Source organism: Glycine max, chromosome 16 (genome assembly GCF_000004515.6).
Source record: "Glycine max cultivar Williams 82 chromosome 16, Glycine_max_v4.0, whole genome shotgun sequence".
Classification (NCBI taxonomy): Eukaryota; Viridiplantae; Streptophyta; class Magnoliopsida; order Fabales; family Fabaceae; genus Glycine; species Glycine max.
The window spans coordinates 34,122,096-34,148,779 of NC_038252.2; the positions used below are offsets into that span (position 1 = coordinate 34,122,096).

Genomic DNA, 26,684 nt, shown 5'->3' on the forward strand with positions numbered 1-26,684 from the left:
TTTCCACTCAAATCTTGGTTATTATTATTTATGAATAACCCATCAAATTTTGTCTAATACATTTTACAAAATGACAAAGTCTAATCATACACTACACTAAATAAAGTACATATTTACTCCCTTGTATCTATTAGATCATGAAAATACTAATAAAAGCAACAAAATGAGTGTCTTTTTTTATATCATATATTTTCTGTATTCTCAAATTTAGCAGATGACACAGCCGCTAGGATTCTCTTCGTAACTTGTGACATAGTAACTTTGACTATACTGTGGTGTCATCCGATAATAAAGGGGATAGGATTCATGGTGCTTGAGAGGAACAAGTACTTTTGCTGGCTCCTCCTTTTCTGTCTCCTTCTCCTCTTTTGCTGGTCCAACTGAAACTATTTCAGTGCGACAACACTTTCGTAGCTTGGACACTGCACTCACTGGATCAATGTCCCCCACTACGATCATTTTCATATCTTTCATGTCCACAGAAACTGATTCAACCCCTGCAAAATAGTTACAAATGCAATTTAATTTGTTAAAAATCATTGAATTAAATCCTTGACACTTAATGGTATGGATTTTATTTCTTTTGAAACAAAATTAGCAAAGTTGCAGTGCAGTGAAAGTTTTGATTTACCTGAAAGGCCAGATGCTGTCTTCATAGCTTTTTGCTTGGTTCTATCACCATGTAAGTCCACCTTTAACACTACTTTCTGTTAAAGAACAAACCAAAGAGCTGTTAAGATCCAACGATTACTTCTAAACATGAAAGGGATAAAAGTTAACTACAAGGTCTAGTGGAAACAAAAAAAGTTTAAAGCTCTGAGAAATTCAAGAAACATTGATTATGGAAGGAGGGGAAATTAATAAATGATATTTGTCTCATCACATGAGTGTTTATTTCTAACCTTCATTGTTGTTAGAGCTTGCTTGTGAAAGCTAGAAACAAGAATTGTTTGGCTGAGGAGGGTCAACAGGTAACTTGGGTTGTTGGAATATTAATTAGGAGATGGTTTTTATTTTGGAAATGAAGTTGTGACAAGTATATAGCTAAGATAGATTGAGCAATATTTATAGTAGTATATATATGGTGAGAGACAAAGTCAAGTGGAGTCAACCCAAGTCAAATCGCATTGTATATGGTCTTCAAATTAAACTTAAACAATTTGTTTGGCTACACACGGTGTAGTGGAAAGTGGAAACCGTGTCATCTTTAAATTTTGCATCCTCTAACTACCCTAGCTACAGTTCCTTCAGAGAAAGTGAATTAATCAATTAAATCTTCATATCTTACAAAGAGTGCAATCATTAAAGGCTTTTTTAATTTTTATTTTTCAAAAGCATCACGCACGAGTCTACTTGGTAAAATGATACTGTTGGGTTATAAGTGTGAGATGAAATCTCATATCCGCAAAAGTGAAAAAGTTGAGCATTATATAAGTGACGAGAAAATTCATAAACCTGAACCTTAATATTTTGAATTAAAATGTAATGTCAAGTTCCCTTATATGATGATTAATGATCTACCAGTGTAAATTTATCTTAATATTTACTCCTTTTAAATTGTTCAACAATTGATATTATAGTCGATAATTCGACTTGATAACCTACTCATCCGAGTAAGATGGAGGAGCTGAAGTCCCACATAAGCAAAAGTGAAAAACTAGAAAAGATTAATATTAAATAATGGTTGATGCACATGGCAATAAGTTTTGGTGTATGACGTCAACATGGCTTATCATTACAAGTTCGTTTAAACACTGCTTATAATAAGACTTCTACAATTTTTTATCTTTGAAATACCTTTTGGGAGTTAAGTAAAGAAATGCATTTTTAATAATATATATGATATGGATTTCATATTAAGTAATGACGTTGAATGAAGATATAATAATTTAGTGATAATTCATTGGTTTAGTGCATACGGCATCCTAACAAAGCAATTATGTAAAAAAAATTTATTGTTTTTAAATTTTCATTTATTTAAAGTAGTGCCTTGATAATGTCAAACTAATAAATTAGAGGTTTAAATAACTTTTGGTTGTTTGCTAACATGACAAGTGAATGAACTATCAATATTATTATTATAGTATCGGTTAATGTTATCATTTGACAAAAAAAAAAAAATCTTAAAGGATTAAAAAAAATTAAAAGACCAAAATAAAAAATAATATTTTATATGAATCAAAAAATAATTTAAGCCTAATAAGAGATAAGATTAATCGACACAGGCGATTAAATTTTTGTAAAACATAAAATTATATAATCCAAGAATTAAATTAAAAGATTTTAGAAATTAGACCAAATTTATAAAATGTCAATCAAATAAAAAAAATTAATTACTATTTTATTGCCCTATATTATTTAGACGAATAGTATGTTATGTTAAAGGAAAATACTCAATTGCGTAGCACAAGTTTTGTAGGACGAAATGAAACGAATATATGTGTTTGATAGATTAATTTGACATGAGTGATGTACCGTCAAATGCAAATAATCACTTGCTGTTTTTTAAAAATGTTTGCACGTGTCCATTCGTATATTTCGTGCAAATTTTCTTTCACATAAATTTTAAAAAAATTGTTGATTTATTGATTTTTACATAATAACCTTAAAACACACTTAATTTAAAGAGAACGATGTAGAAGTGACTTTAATATTTGAATGATGGAAGGAAGTATTAAGAGAACATTCTCCACTCAAATCTTGATAGTTATTACTTAAATACAACGCATCAAGTTTTTGTCTACATTTTACAACATGACAAACCAACATATATACCACTAATTGCAGAGTGCATATTTACTACCTTGGACAACACCATAATCTTCAATCTATTTTTTTAACAACCTTTAGCTCTCTGAATTGGAAAGGATGACGAAGAATCTCATAATTAAACTTTAGTTCTTTTGAGTTGATCATGTGATTAATCTTCCACGACCTGAGGCTCAATTAGTTGTCATATTCAAATGTTTTCATCTTTTTCTAAAAATATATTTTTATAAGTATCAAAGGACATCTTCAATCTAATAGATCCTACTTTGTCTTTTTTTTTTTTTTTATCAAACTCGGTTTTTGTCTTTTTTCATCAAACTTTCTAAATTTAGCATATGACACAGCCACAAGGATTCTCATCGTAACTTTTAACATAGTAAATTTGAGGATATGGTGGTGGTGTCATCTGATAATAAATTAAGGGATAGGCTTGATGGAGAGGAACAGGCACTTCTGCTGGCTTCACCTTCTCCTTCTCTTTCTCCTTTTTTGCTGGTCCAACTGTAACTATTTCAGTGTGACAACACCTTCGTAGCTTCGATACTGCACTCACTGGATCAATGTTTCCCAATATGATCATTTTCCTGTCTTTCAGGTCAACAGAAACTGATTCAACCCCTGCAAAAATAATTACAACATGCAATTTAGTTTGTTAAAAAATCATTGAATCCTTGACGATGCATGACATGTATTTTGTTATTTGAAACAAAAGCGAATTTGTGGTGGTAGGGTAAAAATTATGATATACCTGAAAGGCTAGAGGCTGTTTTCATAGCCTTTTGCTTGATTCTATCATCGTGCAACTCCACCTTTAGCACTATTTCCTGTTACACAACAAATCAAAGAGCTGTTAAGACCCAACTACGATTACTTCTAAACATGAAAGGGAAAAGGTTAAATACAAGCCCTAGTGGAACCATAACAGTATAAAGCTCTGAGAAAACTCAAGAAACAGTGTTTCATCTCATGAGAGTATTGTTCTGACCTTCATCTTTATCAAAGCTTGGCTTTTGAGAGCTAAGCAAGAGTATTTGAAGATGTTTTTTGTTTTGCAAATGAAGTTGTGAGAAATATGGCTGGGATTGAGCAATATATAGTAGCATAGCGTGGGAGACACAGTGGAGTCAACCCAAGTCAAATCATATAGTATGGTCTTCAAAACTTTAGTACTATTACAATTATTTTTGTTTACGTTACAGTAATTCTCGATACTTCAGTACAAATAATTTTTTTTATAACAAGCTATTCTCACGATTAATGTCATAATTAAGACTAATCTCTCGATAATAGAATAACAAGAAAATTTCCTCTCCTTAATTGTTCTATTCACATAGGCAAAATCAAACTCTTGATATATGTCTTAGAATCTTAAAAATGTAAATTTAGGTCTAACTCAATCTTAAAAGCTAGTTTAAGGGGTGAGGGTTACTCCAACAATAAATGGTAGGTGACCCTTTGGATTAATCTTAAATTTGTTTTGATATCATCTTAGAAGGTGAGTATAGACCTAACTCAATTACCCTAAAAATTAACTTAAGGGGTGAGAATTGTTCCTCATTTATATATTCTAATTTAACTGTATTTTTAGTTAACGTGAGACTTATATTTTTTTCAATAATATGTTTAAAGGTCCAAACTACTTGTTACTTTAATTTGTCATATCTTTTGGATCAAACCGTGTCATCTTTACCTACCCTAGAGAGTTTCTTCATGGAAAGTGATCACCAACGAAATCTTATAAAAAAAAAAGGTGTAATCACTGAAGGCTTTTCTTCTCTTTTCAATAACATAGGGGTCCGGTTCGGAAAAAGGATTGCACATTTTGCTTTGTGGTTATATATATCCAGAAAAGTTAAATAACGATGGACATTGTTGAGAAATTTTAAAGATTGTTTTGGTGGCTGGCATTGACGTCTACATGGAACATTACCACATGTTCGTCCCCTCAGGCCTTTTTGGACTGATAAGTTACACCAATCCATTTCTTATAATCAATTATTGAGGTGGAAGAAATTTTACATTATTACTAATTATTACATAGATAGATTGGTAATAAAATACAGATGATTTTAAATTTCGAATGATCTAAATAAGTATATATATTAAGAGAACCTTCTCCACTCAAATCTTGGTAGTTATTACTTATCATTAACCCATCAAATTTTTGTCTAGATTTTACATGCAAAATGACAATTTCTAGTCATACACCACTAATTACAGTATTGCATACAGTCTTCAATCTACTAGAAAATGACATAAATAAAACCAACCAAATTAATTATGTCTTTTATCAAACTTTGTAATACTCTCAAATTTAGAAGCCTCTCTAGGAATCTCTTCAATGATCAATACTACTAATATAGTAATTTTAATTAGACTGTGTTGGTGTGTGCCATGCGATAAGGGTACTTATGTTGGGTCCTTCTCTGATCATTATCCTCTTTTGCTGGTTCAAGTCCAACTGAAACTAATACAGTGAGACATCACTTTTCGTGGCTTGGACACTGCACTACTCACTGGATCAACTTCCACCGATAAGATCAATTTCTTGTCTTTCATGTCAACAGAGACGGATTCGCACCCCTGCAAAACAGTCGCAAAAGATATATATTGGTTTCATCCCCATGGGATTGGTAGTCTAGTTCTGAGCTTCAATATTGTTTTCAAGGTGTATGGATTAAAATTTTAAAAAATTATTTTGACATAAAAATATTATTACAGAGAATTTAAAAGATTGTATATGCAGGAATGTAATCATATTTTTTAGTTTAAATTTTAATAAACTTATTTATTTCATAAGAATTTATAAAATTTAATTTTTTTATAAATTTATAAGATTTAAATTAAAAGTAACCATTGATTTTTTTTAACATTCAAACTTACAAGAGTCATTAATAAAAAGATAAAATAATAATAATAATAATAATAAAGTTTAGACAAAGATCGTAAAATCAACACAAATTTAATTTCTAATCTATTAAATAAGAACAAAAAAGGCATGAAAAATGGATGGTTATCCACATCAATGTAACTGTCAAATAAAGACGCAATAGCATCAATGTTTCTAAAATAGAATCTATTCACAATACACCCCTATAAAGTAGATGGTTTTTATGCATGCTTTTTAACTGAGCACAGAAAAAAAAAAAAAAAAAAGCCAAGTATCTTTATGCATTTTTGACATATTCTTTTTGGTGATATACACGATGAATTCATCCAAATAAGTTGATTAAAGACAAAAATAAAAAGTAAAAATATCTTTTACCTAATTGGAGAGAAGGAGTGTATGATAGGGAAAAAATAATCAAGTACTGTATCAATATATTGGTAACAAAAAGAGAAGAAATTATATATGATGGCAAAAAGAAAAGTCTAGCAAATTTTAAGGGTTTGGATCCAATGGTTGGATGTTATAAAATTTATACATCTTACTATTTTACTAAAAATTCACAAAAAAATCATATTAAAATTCATCTTAATTACAAAATAATCCATAAAAAATTATTTTTTTTTTTAATTTCAGTTTGTATGTTGTAATAATTTTCGGTTAAACTCATCAGAATTTGAAATATCTTAATTGAATATCATAAAAATTATTTATATTATTAATTTAATTTTTTTATTAATACTACAAAAGCATTTTATTACAACAAAAATCTTTTAAAATTCTAATTTAATTAAAATTTGAGAGATAATCAAGAATTGTTTGAGGACAATTGCTAAGAAAGGCAAATAGGAGCTACTAGCTAGGTAAATCGATGATGTAACCTAATATTATTTGGAGATAGGAGTTTTAAGCATGGCTTAGATTGAGCAATTAATACTTATAATAACATGCATGTTGTTAACAATAAAGATTGTGTCTGGCAGAAAAGCTTAGTTTCTTATAACAAAACGAACTAAAGTATAATTCTATATTAAGTGAAATATCCACATTTAATATTTTATTGAATCTCAGATAAATCGTCTCTTAAAAACAACACATGCACACGTACGTGAGACACAGTCAAGTCAAGTCAAGTCTATGGTCTTCAAAACTTTACACAATTAGATGTGTTTGGCTACACACGGTGTAGTGGAAAGTAGAAACCGTGTCATCTTTTAAATTAGCATCCTCTAACTACCCTAGCTACAGTTCCTTCACAGAAATTAAAGTGAAACAATATATTTAAATCTTATTATAGAGTGTAAAACTTGAGTCGCTCCACTAACTTGGACAGTACTAGAAGATCGATCTTTTAAGCCCGTTTGCCAATAGGCTCTCTTCTCATCCAGCTTTTTAGTTCAGTCAGATGGGATTTTGCTTTAATTTGTTTACTCGGTATACTTTCCGTCTATTCAGGTTTGCCTACTTTCTTTTATCTTTTTAAAGCTAAGTGCACAATTTTTTTTCTTAATAAGTTTTAATTATTAGCTTGTTAGTTTTTATTGGGTGAAGGAATCAAACTTGTGATTTTTTCTCCTTCTTTCTTAATCACTTAATCAACTTTATATTTACAAACAAGAGAACATGATGCTAGCGACGATTGAGAGACGGACAATTGTATTGATTTGTAGTAAGCCAAATTACGCGTTAAGTGCATAACGTAGAGGGGTCCCGTTTCGAAAATGATAGTAAATTGATGGTGTTTCATGGTTAATTACATCCCCAAAAGATTATACTACCTTTGATCCTTTTTATAAGAAATAAGTGAGAATATGTTTTGCACTATATGATATATGCTACTGCTACATATGTATAATTTTTTTGTGTGTGGATGTGCGTATAAAGATTTGAACGTAGAAACTCACACCACTTTTTGATCTAAGACCCCAAAATGTTATAAAGACCATCACTGATATGAAACTTTCTTTCACTGAAGACCCTACCGTCCTACATTCGTACTAATTAAACTTTTCTTTCCCCATGTGCACAAATTTTTTCTTCCTTTACTTCTTTTGAAACCATGACCTGCTTCAACCTAGTGGTGAATCTCATTCTATAATAGATAATATGGTTTTCTTTCTAATATCTCCACGCCAACCATTAAAAGAATTCGTCGTAACGGTTTTGTCAACATCATTTAAAGGTAGATTTTTAGAAATTGAAAGTGAATTGTTTTAGGTAAACTGGAAATTATTTTTTTTTATATTAAAAAGGAAAAGAATACCTTTTTACATTTTAAAATATAATCAACATTTTATTCTTTTGATAAATTCTACTTTTATTTAGTTAAAATCAGCTCAAAGAACTGATACTAACATAATCCTTAATCACATGATCTAATTTACGAGAAAGGTTTATGCTATGCTTTGTTCACATCTATTTGGTCGATTAGCCTTGTTCACATGATCTAATAAATTATTAATTATCTTGTATTTTAGCTTCAAGTAAAGAGCCAAATCTGTTTAAATATATGAATCTATCTACATTGAATGCAGTATAATTTCTTGCCCGGCCTCTCTCTGTGTACATTTTTTGGTACAACTCTCTCTCTCGATCTCTCTCTCTCTCTATAAAAGTTTATTAACTATCAAAAAGAAATTATTATAAATATAATTTAATAAGTTAATAAACTAAAAATATAATTTTTTTTAATTTTTAATATTCTGAAGATGATAAAAATATAAAAATAATCTCAATCATAAAGCCCCTAAAATCTCATTATCTTAAAAATCAGAAACAATAACATGTTCATATTATGAAAAACATAAATAATTGTATGGTGCGTAACAGATTAATTAAAAAAAATAAAAATCAAATAATAGATATGGGTTTTATCATAAAATATTTATAATTATTTAAATGAAATTCATTTTTTATTTATCTATCTTATAATTATAAACATAGTTATATTACTTATTTATACTTAATTATCCTCTCTCTCTCTCTCTCTCTCTCTCTCTCTCTCTCTCTATATATATATATATATATATATATATATTCATCACTTGATAATCATTTTTTTTCTTCTTTTTATTTTTAATTTTTTTTTCCTTGAGGGAGGTCCAAAGGCCACTAGGCTAAAGTTCTACGTTCAAAGCTAACGCACTATATCATGCCATAATAAAGGTATACAACCCAAAGGAGGGGAGGATAGGGAATCACCATAAGCAAATTAATGAGTGTGCAAGATTCCAGTCAACAAGCGCATTACGTACACTTCTCTTAAAGTATGGCTAACCCAATTAAACTTGCTAGGTCCTACAAAGTTAAGGTTACCCATATTCTCATCTGATTAATTTATATATCCATATATCAACCACACTTAACACAATTCAGTGATTCACCATAGTCAAATTACCTATATGACATTAAAGATTAAAAATTTCATGGTTAAATAATTAAAATTTAACATCAGGTTTATATGATTAGAGATTTTTTAATGGCTAGCTCAAGGATTTAGGTGGCACAAAGAATTTGAAAAGGACCAAATAAACACATGTAATTTACAGGAAAAGTGTATTATTACTATCTAAATCAAATAGATAAATGAACATATATATACGACAGAGAGAAAATTATAATTAATATAAGTATATAAATTATACATAATATGATGAAAATTTTAGATGAATGAATGCTTATATATTTGAATTCGAGGGATTGAAAATACACAAGATGCAAAGATGTGAAGTTTTCATGGTAAAAATTATTATCATCTATAGAGAAAAACATGAACAGGTTAATATTGAATTACAAAGGTAAATATTTTTAGTTTTTATCTCATTAATTTAAATGAAAACTTTTAAAAAAATTATATCTATGCCATTTTTTAACATTTTTCTTTTAAAAATATGACTTTTATTATTGTTTTAATTCATTTTTTAAGTTTCATATTTTTTTTTACCTTTATTGTTTTTGATAGGGCATCATAGCATATCTACATAATTAAAGTATATATTCCTGCAAAATTCATACATCAAATGTCTAATCTTAAGCTTGAGGGTTGTTAAAAAAAATTATAAACCTTAGGCGATATATCATCCTTCCTTGAGTTAGATCAATCCATTCCTAATAATATTATTGTTAAAGTGAAATAAATTTTAAATTAATTATAATATAGATAAATATTAATAAATTGATAAATTATGGATAATTTTAATTTTTCAATGATAGGAAGAAGTATTAAGAAGAGAAAATTCTCCTCTCAAATCTTGGTTGCTATATTACTTGTGAATCAGCCATCATTTTATTGTCTACAATATTTAATACAAAAGGTACAAGATTAACTAGTCATAGTACACATACCACACTAATTACAGTACAGCATATTTACTCCCTTGGGCACACTAGTCTTCATGAAGAATACCAACAAAATGACAAAGTCAAATCATACACCACACTAATTTCAGTACAGCTTATTTACTCTCTTGGTGTTTACACTGGAATTTGGTAAACAACCGCTAGTCTAAGTTAATTGCTTGCGAGATCAACTAGTGAATCTCAGGAGCATGTCACTTGTGTATTTTGCGTTTAAATGTAAAGCTTTTGAATGTTCATCGTTGCAACAAACACTTACTGGTTCGAAATTTGCAGAAAGTAAAATTGTTTAACAGAAATCGAAAGGCTGGAAATAACTAGGCAAGGAAAGGAAAATTGCAGAATGTAAAGGCTCAGCGAGTTCATTCGATCGAATGAACCATTTAAAATGCAGGAATTATAAAACGAAACGTAAATTGCATTCGAAATGTAAAGTTTACAAAAACTTAAAATGGTTCACAAACAAACATACATTCTCCTTGTGTACTCGTTTCTCTCTGCGCTGGATACTTTGAGTGTATAAGGATTCTGTAGAAATGATTTGCGACCCTCAAAAACTAACTAAAACTGCTATATATAGACATTCGAAAATAAACTGCCCTAACGGTCGAACATTATCCGAATGCCAAGTGTCCTGCCACGTACATCTTACATGCACATAACTGCTCCTTAGAACGGTTATCCATCTTGCTCGAAGTCGAACTGGTTTAGTGAAGATTTGTTCAGAAATTATGCTAAGTCCAGAACTCTTGCTGCCTCGACTTCGACTCGTCCATACACCAGTTCGAATTGCCCAATAACTCGAAGTCCTCTTTCTTGTCTTAGCTTTGTACTTCGTAAATACTCCTTTGAACCTGGGAATTCCTTCTTAAAGACTCTCCTCTCTTTTCGATTCGAGCAGGTCCTGGCCAGACTCTTGCTCTGTAATACGCTCCGAACCTCGAGACGACATCCAATGCATACTTAGAACATATTTTAGCTCGTCGAAAATATGGGCTAACAAATTGCCCCCAAAAAATGTCTGCTTCGATTCGAGATCGAAGGAAGATGAGAAGTTGACATTTTTTCTCTTCTTCTACCAGCTTTCCTGAAACGACGTCACGATCGCACGTTCACTGTGTAACCGTCGCCTCGATCTCCATTACCCATCATTAATTCCACCTTTCTAGGCTGAGTGGGACACGTGTCACGCTGGGGAGTAAAAAGGGAAATCTGATGTGATTGATTTCTGACCCTTGATTCTTATTATATTATTTTCCCTTTTTTAAAGTGAAACCCCATAAATAGCGCCAGAACTACAGATAAAACCCCTTCAGCTTCTTCCAAAACCCTTCTTCTTCCTTGATCTTGGACATGATTTCTGGTGCAAATCTTCTTGGTAGTTGTTTTACTGGTCTTTTTCCCTCCTTGATAGGTAACTTCATTTCGACCAATTCTCTGCTTAACCCAGGCATTTCGTGGTAATCCCAAGCAAAACAGTCTTTAAACTCTCTAAGAAGAGGCACCAGCTTTTCTTTTAAACTTGAGGTGATATTGGCACTGATATAAGTTGGCCTTTTAATCGAGCCATCTCCCATATCGACCTCTTCCAAAGGATCTTGAGCCTGCATCTTTGGCACCTCACTTACGGGATTTTTCTCGAAACCCAGCGGCTCATCGTCATATATGCAATCCAGTCTTCGATCCTTTGTTTCTTTATTCTCATGATCTTCGATCTTGGCTTCAACTGCCATATTTTGTTGAGACTCAGCCTCGAAGGCCGTATTTAGTCTATTTTCGGCCATATAAGCCGTAATTCTGGCCCATGCAGCGGCCTCAGTCATATTAATCTTCATATATATTCCACCCAGTTGGTGGAATGACTCCATCTTCAGAGGGAACATCATTAATTTCCTCCCTCTCCCATATAAACCCATAAGTAGGATGGAGTTTGACAGAGTGGACAACATTGTCACTCGATTCGACAACAGCCTCCTTGTCACCACAAGGCGCTATGTTAGCCAACTTTTTGTCAAAGGTTTGTGCAGTAACATTATCGACCTCTGACTTATAGAAGCTTTGATCCGCCTCTATATTTTCCACAATCCCATCTTCCCTCCAGATAATGAGCTTCTGGTGAAGGGTAGATGGCACAGCTCCAACTCCATGAATCCACTCCCTTCCTAATAGCAAGTTAAAATTAGCCTTAGACTGTATCACCAGGAAAAGAGTTGGTCGAACTATACTGCCTACAGCAACATCTACTTGAATGGCTCCCAAAGAATAGCCAGTTTTACCCTCATAATTCGAAAGCACAATGTTGTGGGCAGATAGATCAGTGTCATGTTTCCCGATCTTGTAGAGCATAGATCGAGGCATTAAGTTGACAGCCGCTCCTCCATCAATGAGCACTTTGTTGATTCCAACATTCTCAACTTTTGCTCTGATGAAAAGAGGTTTGAGATGACTTTTCATCTGAAAATCTGGCTTTTCGAAATAAGCTACTTGCTCTTCCACACAGCCATTATTCATAACATAGTAACATACTGGCTTTGGGTCAGCCATATCAAAATGATCGAACTCACTTTCGATCTCAGTAACTTCAGATTGGACATCATATTCAGATGGCAAGATAGATACCACACAGATGACATCGAAATCTGGCTCAGAATCCAGTAGATCCTCATCCTCCATCTTATCTTCATCCACCGGAGGCAGGAGTCTCTCCTTTACTGGCCTCCTAGATACTTCTTTATATTGGCCCATTTGCGGGTTCTGCTGGGCCAATTTCTTCTGACGCTGGAACCTACGCCATTGGGTCCTCGTCATAGGATTCTTTCCTTTGTAATTGTTCCTATACGAGTACCTATTGGCCTCCTGTGGGCCAATTTGCTTCGTTCCACTCGAACCACCTACTTCCATAATCCCTTTGTTGAACCTTATGAGTCCCTGGTGCATCCATTTTTCGACCGGCACTGAACCAGGAGGAGCGAAAGTATTCCTTCGACCTGACTTCTGATTAGTATTCGACTGCACCATAACTCTTTTGCCTTTATCGAAACGTTGGTTCTGCCTTGCCCCCTTGTTAACAACTTGGTATTTCTTGAGGCCCTCAGTAGCCTCCTTATCACATACTGCACTGCAGCGAGGGCAGAGCATCACAATCTTGTTTTCGAGTTTGCATCTGTTCAAGAAATCAATTAACTCCTCCTCAGCTTGAGGATAAACAACCTTCATCTGTTCGTTGTAATCCTCTTCAGATACATCCTGAACTTGCACATGGGACACCTCCATTGTTTCGACCATCATTATTTCTTGGGGCTCCGCATAGAGAGTTTCGGCAGCTTTGGATGTTTCAGCATTTGCCTGAACAACCTTTGGTTTCTCACCAAATTTTAGCCTTCCTTCGTCAAGAGCCTTTTGAACCAAATCCCTGAAAAGAACACAACGTGAGGTTTTATGGCCAAGGAAATTATGAAATTTACAATAACCCCTTTTTTTCTGTTGTTCGATTGGGGGTACTTTCAAGCCCTTAGGAACAACAATCTGGCCATCTGTGACTAATAAATCAAATATTTCATCACATTTAGTTATGTCAAATGTATAAGTTTTAGACACAAATTTATCATTTTTAGGTTCAACAGGGTTTTTTCCATTGGAAGGTCTAAGGAGTTTACAAACATAAGGAGGTCCAGGTTTTAATTCTGCTAAATCAACCTCACTGTCTTCGATATCTTCATAAATAATATCGAACTCCTGGTCACTGTCATTGGTTTCGACATATGCAACCTTTTCCTTCTTGTGGAATTTAGAATTTCTAGCCTTTTCGGCCTTCAACCGTTCGAGTTGTCGAACTCTATCAGCCAATTGAGCCATATCCCTTAAATACTGGGTATCTAATTTCTTTCTAATCGAATAGTCTAGGCCACCAGCAGCCATTTCGACTAATTCATGTTCAGGGACTTGGGTGAAACACCTTGCCTTTAAGAGTCTGAATCTGTTCAAATAATCATCAATTGATTCAAGTGCCTTGCGTCGAACGCTGGCTAACTCTTTAAGGCTGATCTTAGACTGTCCCATATAAAATTGCTCATGGAAAATCCTTTCCAATTGGTTCCAATTATGTATGGAATGAGGAGGAAGGGTTGTAAACCATGTAAAAGCATTTTTAGTCAAGGAACTAGGGAAAAATTTCATTCTTAAATTTTCATTATTAGCCAAATCCCCTGCTTCGACCAAATATCTAGCAACGTGTTCGACAGTGGACTCATTTGTCTCTCCCGCAAACTTGGTAAACTTAGGGATTTTCACACCCCTTGGTAATTCTGTCTGTAACACATACTCAGATAATGGAGACACAAAATTAGGCCTATGTAAGCCTAAGTTCAAACCATTCTGCACCAAAATCGTTTCGACCATTTGGGCTAGGTTATTCTGCATATCGAAACGGTTTTGTTGAATATTCCCTATTACTTCATCAGCATTTTGGTTCCTATTTACCAATACTATACCAGGGTTTGGTTCGACCTGTTGGACTGGTGGCTCTATGCGTGCCGCTGGTTGTGGTGCTTGAGCCATTTGCATCCCGGGGTTATTAGGCATCTGTATCTCTTGGACAGGCGCCTGTATTTGGATCTGTCGAATCGGTGGTTGCTGTATGGGTGGTGCCCCAAAAAAGTCAGCAATTCGACTTATTTGATTTGTTAACGTTTGGTAACTGTCATTTGTATTTTGAATTAAAGGGTTAATAACAGTTCCTATTTGTTGTGTTAACATGTTAACCATATCATGGTTACTTTCATCCATTTGTTGTCTGAGTGACAAAACGGATGTATTAGTTAAATGTTGCGGAATTACCCTACCTTGATTGCCCGCTACAGATCCTGATGGAGAGGCCATATTAAGATTCTCTATGTTTGGTTGAGAATTTTGCAACCCTACCATCAAAGATGTAGGCATGCCATATAGAGGATTTTGAGGCGGTCGAAAGGGACTTCCACTGGGATTCCCTAAACTAGGATTGTTCCAAGGGGCAAAAGCAGACGCTGACGTGGTCGAACTTGCCAACGTCATGTTGGTCATGGGAGAGGTTACCCCTGTCTGATTCATAACCGTCGAAGCGGTTGAACTAATTGTGCCAACAGTTTGGTCAGGAATTGCTCCTATACCAGAATTTATATTGGCATTACTGACAGATGTTTGCGTTGGTTGCCCCTCCATATTTGGAAGGTCATTGTTTCGATTGCTTGGGGGTGGTCTAGCCATCCTTGTACGAGTTTTGAATTCTGTTAAGTGTGGAACAGATTTCCCACTTCTTAAATGCATACAAAATCAAAACAATTAAGAAGGCAATAAACCAACTGCAACAAACAAAACTTTAAAAATAATTTAAAACCAAAACACACAATTGACCGGTCCCACTGGGCGTGCCAATTTGTTTACACTGGAATTTGGTAAACAACCGCTAGTCTAAGTTAATTGCTTGCGAGATCAACTAGTGAATCTCAGGAGCATGTCACTTGTGTATTTTGCGTTTAAATGTAAAGCTTTTGAATGTTCATCGTTGCAACAAACACTTACTGGTTCGAAATTTGCAGAAAGTAAAATTGTTTAACAGAAATCGAAAGGCTGGAAATAACTAGGCAAGGAAAGGAAAATTGCAGAATGTAAAGGCTCAGCGAGTTCATTCAATCGAATGAACCATTTAAAATGCAGGAATTATAAAACGAAACGTAAATTGCATTCGAAATGTAAAGTTTACAAAAACTTAAAATGGTTCACAAACAAACATACATTCTCCTTGTGTACTCGTTTCTCTCTGCGCTGGATACTTTGAGTGTATAAGGATTCTGTAGAAATGATTTGCGACCCTCAAAAACTAACTAAAACTGCTATATATAGACATTCGAAAATAAACTGCCCTAACGGTCGAACATTATCCGAATGCCAAGTGTCCTGCCACGTACATCTTACATGCACATAACTGCTCCTTAGAACGGTTATCCATCTTGCTCGAAGTCGAACTGGTTTAGTGAAGATTTGTTCAGAAATTATGCTAAGTCCAGAACTCTTGCTGCCTCGACTTCGACTCGTCCATACACCAGTTCGAATTGCCCAATAACTCGAAGTCCTCTTTCTTGTCTTAGCTTTGTACTTCGTAAATACTCCTTTGAACCTGGGAATTCCTTCTTAAAGACTCTCCTCTCTTTTCGATTCGAGCAGGTCCTGGCCAGACTCTTGCTCTGTAATACGCTCCGAACCTCGAGACGACATCCAATGCATACTTAGAACATATTTTAGCTCGTCGAAAATATGGGCTAACACTTGGACACACTTTATATATATAGTCTTCAATCTACTAGAGCATACGAAAAATACAAACAAAACCAACAAAATGATAAAGTCAAACTCACAGAACACCATATTTACTCCATTGTACACACTATAGTCTTCCATCTACTAGAACATGAAAAATACAAACAAAACCAACAAAATGTCAAAGTCAATTAATCATGCACCACACTACATGCAGTAAATTAAGCATATTCACTCCCTTGGACCCACTATATACACACACACACATATATATATATATATATGTGTGTGTGTGGTCTTCAATATACTAGATCATGGAAAATACAAAACAAAAACAACAAAATGACTAGGATGTCTTTTGATCAAACACATTCTAAAAATTCACAAATTTAGCAGATGACACAGCCATTATGATCCTCTTCGAAACTTGTACCATAGTAATGTTGATAACTATACTTAGGTGGTGTCATCTGATTATAAAGGGGATAGCCTTCAGAGATCAGCTCGAGAGGAAAAGTTACTTTTGGTGACTCGATCTTCTTGTCCTCTTTTTCTGGCTCAACCTTCTTGTTGTCCACTGTTGCTGGTCCAACTGAAACTATTTCAGTATGACACCACTTTCGTAGCTTGGACACTACACTCACCGGATCAATGTCCCCCAATAAAATCATTTTTTTGTCTTTCACTTTAACAGAAACTAATTCAACACCTGAAAATAATTTCAAATACAATTTTGTTAGAAAAACATTGAATCCTTGACTATGTGTATGCTATGGATTTTGTTTCTTGGAACAATTAACGCATAGTTGTAGTAGAGTGAAGATTTTGATATATACCTGTAACGCCAGATGCTATCTTCATAGCTTTTTTCTTCATCCTATCGTCATGTAAATCCACCTTTAACACTACTTTCTGCTACACAACAGACCAAAGAGCTGTTAAGAACCAACAATTACTTGTTCGTCTAAAACATGCAACGAATAGTTAAATGCAAGCCCTAGTGGAAACTGAACAGTGTAGAGAAAACTCAAGAAATGGGATCCATGCATTGATTAGTTGAAGAGGTAATTAAGTAGAGGAAATAAAAGAGATTCATTTCATCCCATGAGAATCTAGTTCTGACCTTCATTGCAATTAAAGCTTGCTTGAGAGAGCCAAGGAATAATTGTTTGGTGACAATTGCAAATGAAGTTGTAATAGATATAGCTGAGATTGAGCAATATTTATAGACAAAAGATAAAGATAGAGAGAATAAAGTAGAAGTTATAGCCAATTAGCCATAATAAATAAAATTAAGATGAGAATACATGTGTGTCTAGGACTATATATCTATTTTTTCAGGTCTCCATTCTTATACTTTCCTCTAATTTGAGTACTTTCATCTAGTAAAGCGGTGAACTTTATTCTCACGATTTGCATTATACTCTATTATGCTTTCAATATTAAGAATGGTTTAACATTATTTTTTATTTTTTTCAATCTATCACGAATTTTCAATAACTTTAATTAATTCTAACTTGAATTTAAAATTATACGTTAAAAAGTATTTATTTATTTTAGAATTTAATTATATATTTAGAAATAGTTATTTATTATATATTATAAATTATAGTTATATAAAATAAACATTTATTATGTGTAATGTGTAACTGATCATCTTTATTTATGTTTTTTTCGGTAGAAAGGACAAAAATAGAAAAGATAATAATAATAATAATAATAAGCAGAAATAGATAAAGTGAAACTAAATTAAAGAGTGAGAAATGTTGAAAAAAAATGATAAATAAGAATAAATAAAAAATTATATAATAAAATCCTTAATTTTAAAGTTATTTCTATTCTAAATCTATTAAACCATTCACTACTAACTTGTTTTTATTAGCTCAATTATTTGAATCTCTTGAACCAACCAAACATTGTCTAGTTATTCTGACCTTCATTGTTGTTAAAGATTGTTTGTGAGAGCTAAGCAAGAATTGCTTGGTGTGACAATTTGCAAATGAAGTTGTGATAAGTGTGGCTGAGATTGAGCAACATTTATAGTAGCATGTCGTGGGAGACATAGTCAAGTCAAGTCAACCCAATTCAACATATAGTATATGGTCCTCAAAACTTTAGTACAATTTTGTTTGTTTATATAGTTTACGCGCGCCGGAAACCGTGTGATATTTAAATGTTGCACGCTCTAACGCGGAAACTGTGTGATCTTTAAATGTTGCACTCTCTAACTATCCTACAGTTCCTTTGTAGAAAGTGAATCAACCAAACTTTATAAAAAAGTGTAATCCTTTAAGGCTTTCTTATTTCTTTTTAATCATGCGTCCGGTAGGGAAAAAATGATAGTAAAATGAGGTCTTCAAAACATTAATTCAATTGTTTACATGCTTATCAAATTCTCGAGTTAATTTGTCAATTCTTACGAATTTACAAATCCATTTGTCATCTGTAAATTAATTCTTGAATAAATTTTTTTTTCAATATACTCTGGGTAAATTCTATAAACTTTAAGTAAATTCGGTAGACTTTCGAGTTTACCACTGAGTCAACGAGTTAACAAATTAAAAAAATTAGATCTAAATGTAAGTCATTTTTTATTGTTTTATGTGTGTTAGTATTCAGCATATCTTCATTTAGTATGTTATTCTCAAATACAAAATTTTCACCTTTAATAATATCAAACTCTTATTCTCTAATAACATCAAACTCTCGATGAGAATGATCTACCATTAGTATAACATCTACAAATTATTGTCTACTACTGATGTATTATTACTAGACTTGGTTATTTAAATATTCTAAACTTTATGATTTACTACTTTGTTTTATTATATTATTGAAATATTTAATTAGCATGTTATTTATAGATATTTTGTTATTATTTTTATATGAAGTAAATTTTTACGAGTTTACGAGTTGAGTCTACGAGTCGAGTTTATAAACTCTCACAAGTCTGCCTAAATTCTCGAGGTTGATAATCTTAATTATTTGTTTACAATAATTCACGCGATAGAAACATATTGTAGTGTTATTATCTTTACGGAAAGTGAACCAATAGTGAAATCTAATAATAAGTGTAATCATTGAACGCTTTTCTTGTATATTTTGGGGTCCGACTGAGAAAATATATGAGAGTCTAGTTCTGACCTTCATTGTTGTTAATGCTTGCCTGGGAGAGCTAAGCAAGAATTGTTTGGTGACAATTGCAAAGCAAAAGGCGAAGAGAAGTAACAACCTATGGCTTTTGTTTTGCAAATGTAGTACTTGTGATATGCTTGGCTGAGATTGAGCTATATTTATAGTACTATAGTAGCATGTTATGAGACATGGTCAAGTCAACAAGTCAAACCCAAGTCAACTCAAATAGTATAGTCTTCAAAATACATTATAGTAATTCACGCGGCAGAAACCGTGTCATTTTTTTTTTTAATAACAGAAACCGTGTCATCAAGTTTTGCGTCTGCCCTACATAGTTCCTTCACGGAAAGTGAACCAGTGATATATTACAAAAACTGTAATCATTGAAGGCAATTTTCATATTTTGGGTTCTGAAAATATTAATAATGATGATGCAGTTGGGAAATTTTGGAGATTAATTGTTTTGGTAGCTGGCAATGAATTGACTTTTGAAAGTTATCCCTTCTTAGTGTTCTCAACTATAGGAAAATATTTAATTAGTCTCCGTCTTAGTGCTCTCCCACTAGCTAGTAATTATTCCCTCATACATGTTTTGTATAGCCTGAATATAAATTATTTCTAGCTATTAACTTTCTTTTCCAAAGTCCACAAAAAAACACTTCTCTTGCAACTCAAACACAAAAGTCATATGAGTAAGTCTTTTTCTTTGCTTCGATGCATTCTATCAACCTCTAGTTAAAAAAGATAGATAGAATTTTTTTTAAAAAAATTGATGGCGCTTTGGAAGTGCTATGTATGCATATGATATCTATTTAAAGATAGTCCTTGTGAAGAACCACCTAACAATCTCCCGCTGTGGATTATTGGTTGCAATAGCTTAACAGGTTTGGTCTTGAAAACTATGGCAGGTGGAATAGGGGATCATTGTATTTGTCGCTTGAAAATTGAGACTTTTATTGTGGGAGTCGTTGTCTAGGGAGGTGGTTATTAATTTACTTTGCTATTGTTGATATGATTTTGAGAAATTATGGGAGCAAATTGTGGTGTGCATTAATTTGTAATCATTATTATCCCCTATATTTGCATATTTGCAGGTTGGGTGTGGAGAGATTTTTGTTGGACCATACATTGATGTAACAAAATTATGGTACTTTTGGTACCGATATATAAAAAAATTTTGCTGATAAAATGAACAGCACCACTTCCATTTCCTTAAACAACTCTTCCCATAATAATGAGTCCACCCTAATCAACAAAAATTGTTGTATGCGTATATTTTATTACAAAATGACAATCAGTCCAACACTCCAGTCTAATGCATGTTTACTCCCTTCTTTTATTTTGAAAAATGTAAATTATATTAAATCGAAAATGATACAACAATAAACAGGACATATCCGCAGCTAGAAAAAAATAAAAGTCTCCTTAATACAAAAAAAGCCTAAATCAAGATGCTAAAACAAATACACCAAGTACGTTTGTCTATATATACAAGAAGCATGTTTACTCCCTTAATTGGGCACACAATGGTCTTCAACTAGATAATGAAAAATATAACTAAAACCAACAAAAATGACTATGAAGTCTTTTTTTTATCAAACTTTCTAATATTCTAGAATTTAGCAGATGATCACGCAGCCCTAAGACTCTCTTCAAAACCTCTAACCTAGTAATTTGAACCATACAATGTTGGTGTCATGTGATAATAAAGGGGATAGGCTTCGTAGAGAGGAATAGCGGGGTCCTTCTCCTTCTCCTCTTTTGCTGGTCCAAATGAAATTAGTTCAGTGTGACACCACTTTCGTAGCTTTGACACTGCACTCACTGGATCAATCTCACCCAATAAGACTAGTTTCATGTCCTTAACGTCAACAGAAATCGATTCAACCCCTGCAAAATAATTAGAAATGCAATTTTGTTCAGAAATCAAATGAATCATTCACGCTTTGTGATATGGATTTTGTTTCTTGAAACTAATTAAAGCAAGTTGTATATAGTAGCTAGAGTGAAAAAATTTATTTACCTGAAAGGCCAGATGCTGTCTTCATAGCTTTTTTCTTGATTCTATCATTATTTAAGTCCACCTTTAATACTACTTTCTGTAACAGAACAAATATCAAAGAGCTGTTAATTAATTTAGACTCAAAAATTACTTCTACATCTAAAACATGAAATTAGGAAATAGTTAAATACAAGTCCTAGCTAGTGGAAACAAGCTAGACAGAGTAAAGCTCTGAGAAAACTCATGAATGCAATTCGTGTATGCATGCATTGATTGGGGGAAGAAGAGGAAATATTATAAAAGAGATGGGTTTCATCCCATGAGAGTCTAGTTATTCTGACCTTCATTGTTGTTAAAGATTGTTTGTGAGAGCTAAGCAAGAATTTTTTGGTGTGACAATTTGCAAATGAAGTTGTGATAAGTGTGGCTGAGATTGAGCAACATTTATAGTAGCATGTCGTGGGAGACATAGTCAAGTCAAGTCAACCCAATTCAACATATAGTATAGGGTCTTCAAAACTTTAGTACAATTTTGTTTGTTTATATGGTTTACTCGCGCCGGAAACCGTGTGATATTTAAATGTTGCACGCTCTAACGCGGAAACCGTGTGATCTTTAAATGTTGCACTCTCTAACTATCCTACAGATCCTTTATAGAAAGTGAATCAACCAAACTTTATAAAAAAGTGTAATCCTTTAAGGCTTTCTTATTTCTTTTTAATCATGCATCCGCTAATACAATTGTTTGCATGGTTTTCAAACTCAAGTTGACTCACTAATTTTTACGGGTCTATTTGTCCTCTGCGTGTTGACTCTTAAGTAAACTATTTTTTTACTATAATCTGGATAAATTCTATAAAAAGTAAATTCGGTAGATTATCGAATTTACCATCGAGTCAATGAGTTAGCAAATTAAAAAAAATAAATCAAAATGTAAGTCATTTTTTATTATTTTGTGTGTGTTTAGCATTCAACATGTATTTGTGTTATTCTCAAATACAAAATTCCCACCTTTAATAATATCAAACCCTCGATAAAAATGATCTACCATTACTATGGTCTCTACAAGTTATTGTCTACTAGTGATGTATTATTAATAGACTTAGTTATTTAAATATTCTAAACTTTATGATTTACTACTTTATTTTATTATATTATTGAAATGTTTAATTAATATGTTATTTATAAATATTTTATTATTATTTTTATGTAAAATAAATTTTTACGAATTTACAAGTTGAGTATACAAATCGAGTTTCATAAACTTTCACAAGTCTACATAAACTTTTAAGTTTGATAAATTTAATTATTTGTTTACAATAATTCACGCGGTAAAAATCTATTGTAGTGTTATTATCTTTACGGAAAGTGAACCAATAATGAAATCTAATAATAAGTGTAATCATTGAAGGCTTTTCTTATATATTTTGGGGTCCGACTGAGAAAATAATCATTCATCTTGCTTTGTGGTTATACCCCCGAAAAATAAAATTTGGGCATTACAATGGGACGGATCAAGTAGGGATCTAGTTCTCTCTATCGCAAAAGTGGAACAGATTGGGGTTTAGATTTAAAAGTGACAAATTTAGAATTTCAATATCCATTATCATTTCTATCGGGTATTATTAATTTCGGAGAAACTCGTAGGTTACACCATTTTAAATAATTTTTAATTGTATATATATATATATATATATTAAATGCGCAAAGAATTGGATAACAAGCTTTCCAAGTTGGCCAAAGAAAAAAATTGGCAGAATTGTTCTTCAAGTTCCCAGTGATGCAAGAAGGCATCCGTCCAATAGAATCCGATACGATTGGCAAGAAATAAAAGATTTTTAAGTTTTATAATTAATTGTCAATTATAGGATATATCTTTGATTTATCATCCTTCTATAAATTGTTTTCAGATTGGTAGGTTTTCTGATATAGACATGAAAAATCTCTGTTGATATATATCAAATACTTGTTTCTCTCTTAGGAATATGCTATACGGTCATATGAATTGTCATATTTGACAATGGGGTGATGAGATTTAAAGTATCCTATTAGGTATTAGGCTCTGATTTTTCTGCACATCTATCTTCTTTAATGATAAGAAACTTAAATAGTTTTTAAGTCCCTTGCCTATGACAATAGGCATCGATAATTTATTAGTCGACAATCTAAAGTTTTTTAATTGACTGATTATATTTTGACAATTCAAAATTTTAAACATTTAATTAATAATTCTTTTTTTTATTTCTCTTCCTATCACATTACATCATCAATCAAATCAATTATTTATATTTTTTTTCTTTCAAGTTATAGATAACTCAAGGTTGTCTAAGAAATATATTTTTTAACTTAACTTCCAAATACAGTCAATCATTTGATGTTTGTGTCTTGATTTAACAATGTCTAATTTATTGAATTGCCAAAAGTAAAAACTATTATGGTTTTATTGTTTTATCAACAATTGTTTTATTTCAATTTCGGTTTCTTAAGAATCTGATTTCATAAAAATAACCATATATTTTGCTGATTTGATGCTATAGAAAATAATCAGTTAGGTGGTGAGGAGATAAAAGTAACTTGCCCTTTGTTTGAGAACAGCAGACAGGGTCGCACAACCTCTTTTCAAAGGCTCTGTCTGTGTATTGATGGTAAACAACCGAATGGATAATGGAGTGGAATGAATTGAAATGAATTAAAAATATCATTTTATTGGTTGAATAATTTACAAAAGAATGGAACAAATATTCCGTTTTATCATTTCGAAAGAGAACGGAACACAATAAATTACAACTTTTCATTTATTGTATTACCCTTATTTTAAAGTAACTACCTATTTTTTTTCTTTTTTCTTTTTCTTTTTTATCATGGCTGCCTGACGTGCATATAAACATTTTTTCTCTTTTTTTAAAGAGAAGTTAACATTATAAAAGTATTAATTTATCTTGAAATTCTCTATTTTATAACTACTGTAACTTTTATGGATAATAACCTGCGAGAATAAACTAGTTCCTAAGACTACAATAATTATATTATTGTAGTATTTAACAGGAAAAAAAAAGTATTATAAAACGTGATGGCAGCTAGAAGTAGATTAAACTTGTGTCATACTCATTCACATTCCTTAATATGCTCTTACTTCCAACAAACTATACTAACAAGATGTGTGTTGCTGGAAAAGCCAATGAAATTACAAAGGTATACATTATACTATATATCAAAAACCCAAGTAGCTAGAAACTTGTCTGAATTTATCAAAAAAGTTACACCACCCTCTGCGAATAATAATCCTAATAATATTCTAAAATTTAGTAGATGACACAGCCACTATATAAGATTCTCTTCAAAACATCTAACCTATTAATTTTAACTATACAGATACAGTGGTGGTGTCATATGATAATAAAAGGGATAGGCATCATAGAGCTTGAGAGGAACAGGTTCTTTTGCTGGCTCCACTTTCTCTTTCTCCTTTTCCTCTTTTGCTGGTCCAACTGAGACTATTTCAGTGTGACACCACTTTCGTAGCTTTGACACTGCACTCACTGGATCAACATCCCCCAATAAGGTCATTTTCTTGTCATTAATGTCAACAGAAACTGATTGAACCCCTGCAAGATAATTACAAACATAATTTTGTTATGAAATCATTGATTCCTTGATGCTGCAGCATGATATGTATTTGGCTTCTTGAAACAAAGCAAAGTTGTAGTAGGGTTGAAAATTTTGATTTACCCGAAAGGCCAGATGCTGTCTTCATAGCTTTTCGCTTGATCCTGTCATCATGTAAGTCCACCTTTAACACAATTTTCTGTTACACAACAAATATCGAAGAGCTGTTAAGATCCAATAATTAATTGCTTCTACATCTAAAACATGAAAGAAAACAGTTAATACAAAGCTCAGAAAACTCAAGAATGTGATTCATGCATTGCTTAGGGGAAGGAGAGGAAAATATGAGTCTAGTTCTGACCTTCATTGTTGATAATGCTTGCTTGTGAGAGCTAAGCAAGAATTGTTTGGTGACAATTGCAAAGCAAAAGGCGAAGAGAAGTAACAAACTATGGCTTTTGTTTTGCAAATGTAGTTGTGATAAGCATGGCTGAGATTGAGCTATATTTATAGTACTATAGTAGCATGTTATGAGACATGGTCAAGTCAACAAGTCAAACCCAAGTCAACTCAAATAGTATAGTCTTCAAAATACATTATAGTAATTCACGCGGCAGAAACCGTGTCATTTTTTTTTTAATAACAGAAACCGTGTCATCAAGTTTTGCGCCTGCCCTACATATATAGTTCCTTCACGGAAAGTGAACCAGTCATATATTATAAAAACTGTAATCATTGAAGGCATTTTTCATATTTTGGGTTCTGATGGAAAATGATAGTTCATCTTGCTTCGTGGTTATATTCTCAAAATATTAATAATGATGATGCAGTTGGGAAATTTTGGAGATTAATTGTTTTGGTAGCTGGCAATGAATTGACTTCGAAAGTTATCCCTTCTTAGTGTTCTCAACTATAGGAAAATATTTAATTAGTCTCCGTCTTAGTGCTCTCCCACTAGCTAGTAATTATTCCCTCATACAAGTTTTGTATAGCCTGAATATAAATTATTTCTAGCTATTAACTTTCTTTTCCAAAGTCCACAACAACCCTTCTCTTGGAACTCAAACACAAAAGCCATATGAGTAAGTCTTTTTCTTTGCTTCGATGCATTCTATCAACCTCTAGTTTAAAAAGAGAGAATTTTTTTAAAAAAATTGATAGCGCTTTGGAAGTGCTATGTATGCATATGATATCTATTTAAAGATAGTCCTTGTGAAGAACTACCTAACAATCTTCCGCTCTGGATTATTGGTTTCAATAGCTTAATTATTATAATTTAATGATAAAATAATTTTATAAATTTAACGATAGAATTAATTTATCTCACTTTTTATACATTTAGAAATTAAATTTATATTTTTTATCTTTTAAGAATCAATTAATTTATCATCATATCACACTTTGATAAATAAATTTTGTTATTTATCCTAAAAGAAAAGGATAACGCTCATCACTTTTATATCTTTGTGATTAACATAAATCTGAATATCTCTTTTGTTGTTAAATATAAGGACCAAAGTGTTATTCCTCAACTTATTTGACATTTTCTTTTATATCAAAATCTCCTTAAAAAACTTCGCGAGCTAAATTAAGTTTGGCTTAGTCTTCCATGTTATTTTTTATTCAAGGAATACA

General features: G+C 32.3%; 5 protein-coding genes across 9 annotated transcripts; all 5 read right to left on the reverse strand.

Annotated features, from left to right (window-relative positions):
• On the reverse strand, window positions 1-1,061 carry LOC100800008 (heavy metal-associated isoprenylated plant protein 39). Its single transcript, XM_003548974.5, has 3 exons — window positions 903-1,061; window positions 632-707; window positions 1-497 (listed from the first exon to the last, which is right to left on the reverse strand). The coding sequence occupies exons 1-3, from the start codon at window positions 906-908 to the stop codon at window positions 208-210; spliced, it is 372 nt and encodes a 123-aa protein (XP_003549022.1). The 5' UTR covers window positions 909-1,061; the 3' UTR covers window positions 1-207.
• Window positions 1,062-2,629: 1,568 nt separating this feature from the next.
• On the reverse strand, window positions 2,630-3,828 carry LOC100800537 (heavy metal-associated isoprenylated plant protein 39). Its single transcript, XM_003548975.4, has 3 exons — window positions 3,755-3,828; window positions 3,518-3,593; window positions 2,630-3,387 (listed from the first exon to the last, which is right to left on the reverse strand). Exons 1-3 carry the CDS (start codon window positions 3,758-3,760, stop codon window positions 3,098-3,100), a joined length of 372 nt encoding a protein of 123 aa, XP_003549023.1. The 5' UTR covers window positions 3,761-3,828; the 3' UTR covers window positions 2,630-3,097.
• An 11,911-nt stretch (window positions 3,829-15,739) lies between these two features.
• Window positions 15,740-18,294, reverse strand: LOC100801079 (heavy metal-associated isoprenylated plant protein 39). 5 transcript variants are annotated; one of them, XM_041010568.1, is made up of 4 exons: window positions 17,430-17,863; window positions 17,143-17,221; window positions 16,740-17,015; window positions 15,740-16,346 (listed from the first exon to the last, which is right to left on the reverse strand). In XM_041010568.1, the coding sequence occupies exons 1-4, from the start codon at window positions 17,433-17,435 to the stop codon at window positions 16,342-16,344; spliced, it is 366 nt and encodes a 121-aa protein (XP_040866502.1). In that variant the 5' UTR covers window positions 17,436-17,863; the 3' UTR covers window positions 15,740-16,341. The 5 variants fall into 5 exon arrangements, with proteins under 5 accessions (XP_040866502.1, XP_040866501.1, XP_040866500.1 ...); XM_041010567.1 differs by having other exon boundaries at window positions 15,740-16,349; XM_041010566.1 differs by lacking the exon at window positions 17,430-17,863 and adding an exon at window positions 18,241-18,294 and having other exon boundaries at window positions 15,741-17,015; window positions 17,143-17,218.
• Window positions 18,295-20,845: 2,551 nt separating this feature from the next.
• LOC100802154 (heavy metal-associated isoprenylated plant protein 39) lies at window positions 20,846-21,870 on the reverse strand. The gene is made up of 3 exons (XM_014768532.2): window positions 21,785-21,870; window positions 21,465-21,540; window positions 20,846-21,331 (listed from the first exon to the last, which is right to left on the reverse strand). The coding sequence occupies exons 1-3, from the start codon at window positions 21,788-21,790 to the stop codon at window positions 21,108-21,110; spliced, it is 306 nt and encodes a 101-aa protein (XP_014624018.2). The 5' UTR covers window positions 21,791-21,870; the 3' UTR covers window positions 20,846-21,107.
• Window positions 21,871-24,527: 2,657 nt separating this feature from the next.
• LOC100783411 (heavy metal-associated isoprenylated plant protein 39) lies at window positions 24,528-25,559 on the reverse strand. The gene is made up of 3 exons (XM_003548107.4): window positions 25,411-25,559; window positions 25,173-25,248; window positions 24,528-25,048 (listed from the first exon to the last, which is right to left on the reverse strand). Exons 1-3 carry the CDS (start codon window positions 25,414-25,416, stop codon window positions 24,804-24,806), a joined length of 327 nt encoding a protein of 108 aa, XP_003548155.1. The 5' UTR covers window positions 25,417-25,559; the 3' UTR covers window positions 24,528-24,803.
• Between the last annotated feature and the right edge of the window lie 1,125 nt (window positions 25,560-26,684).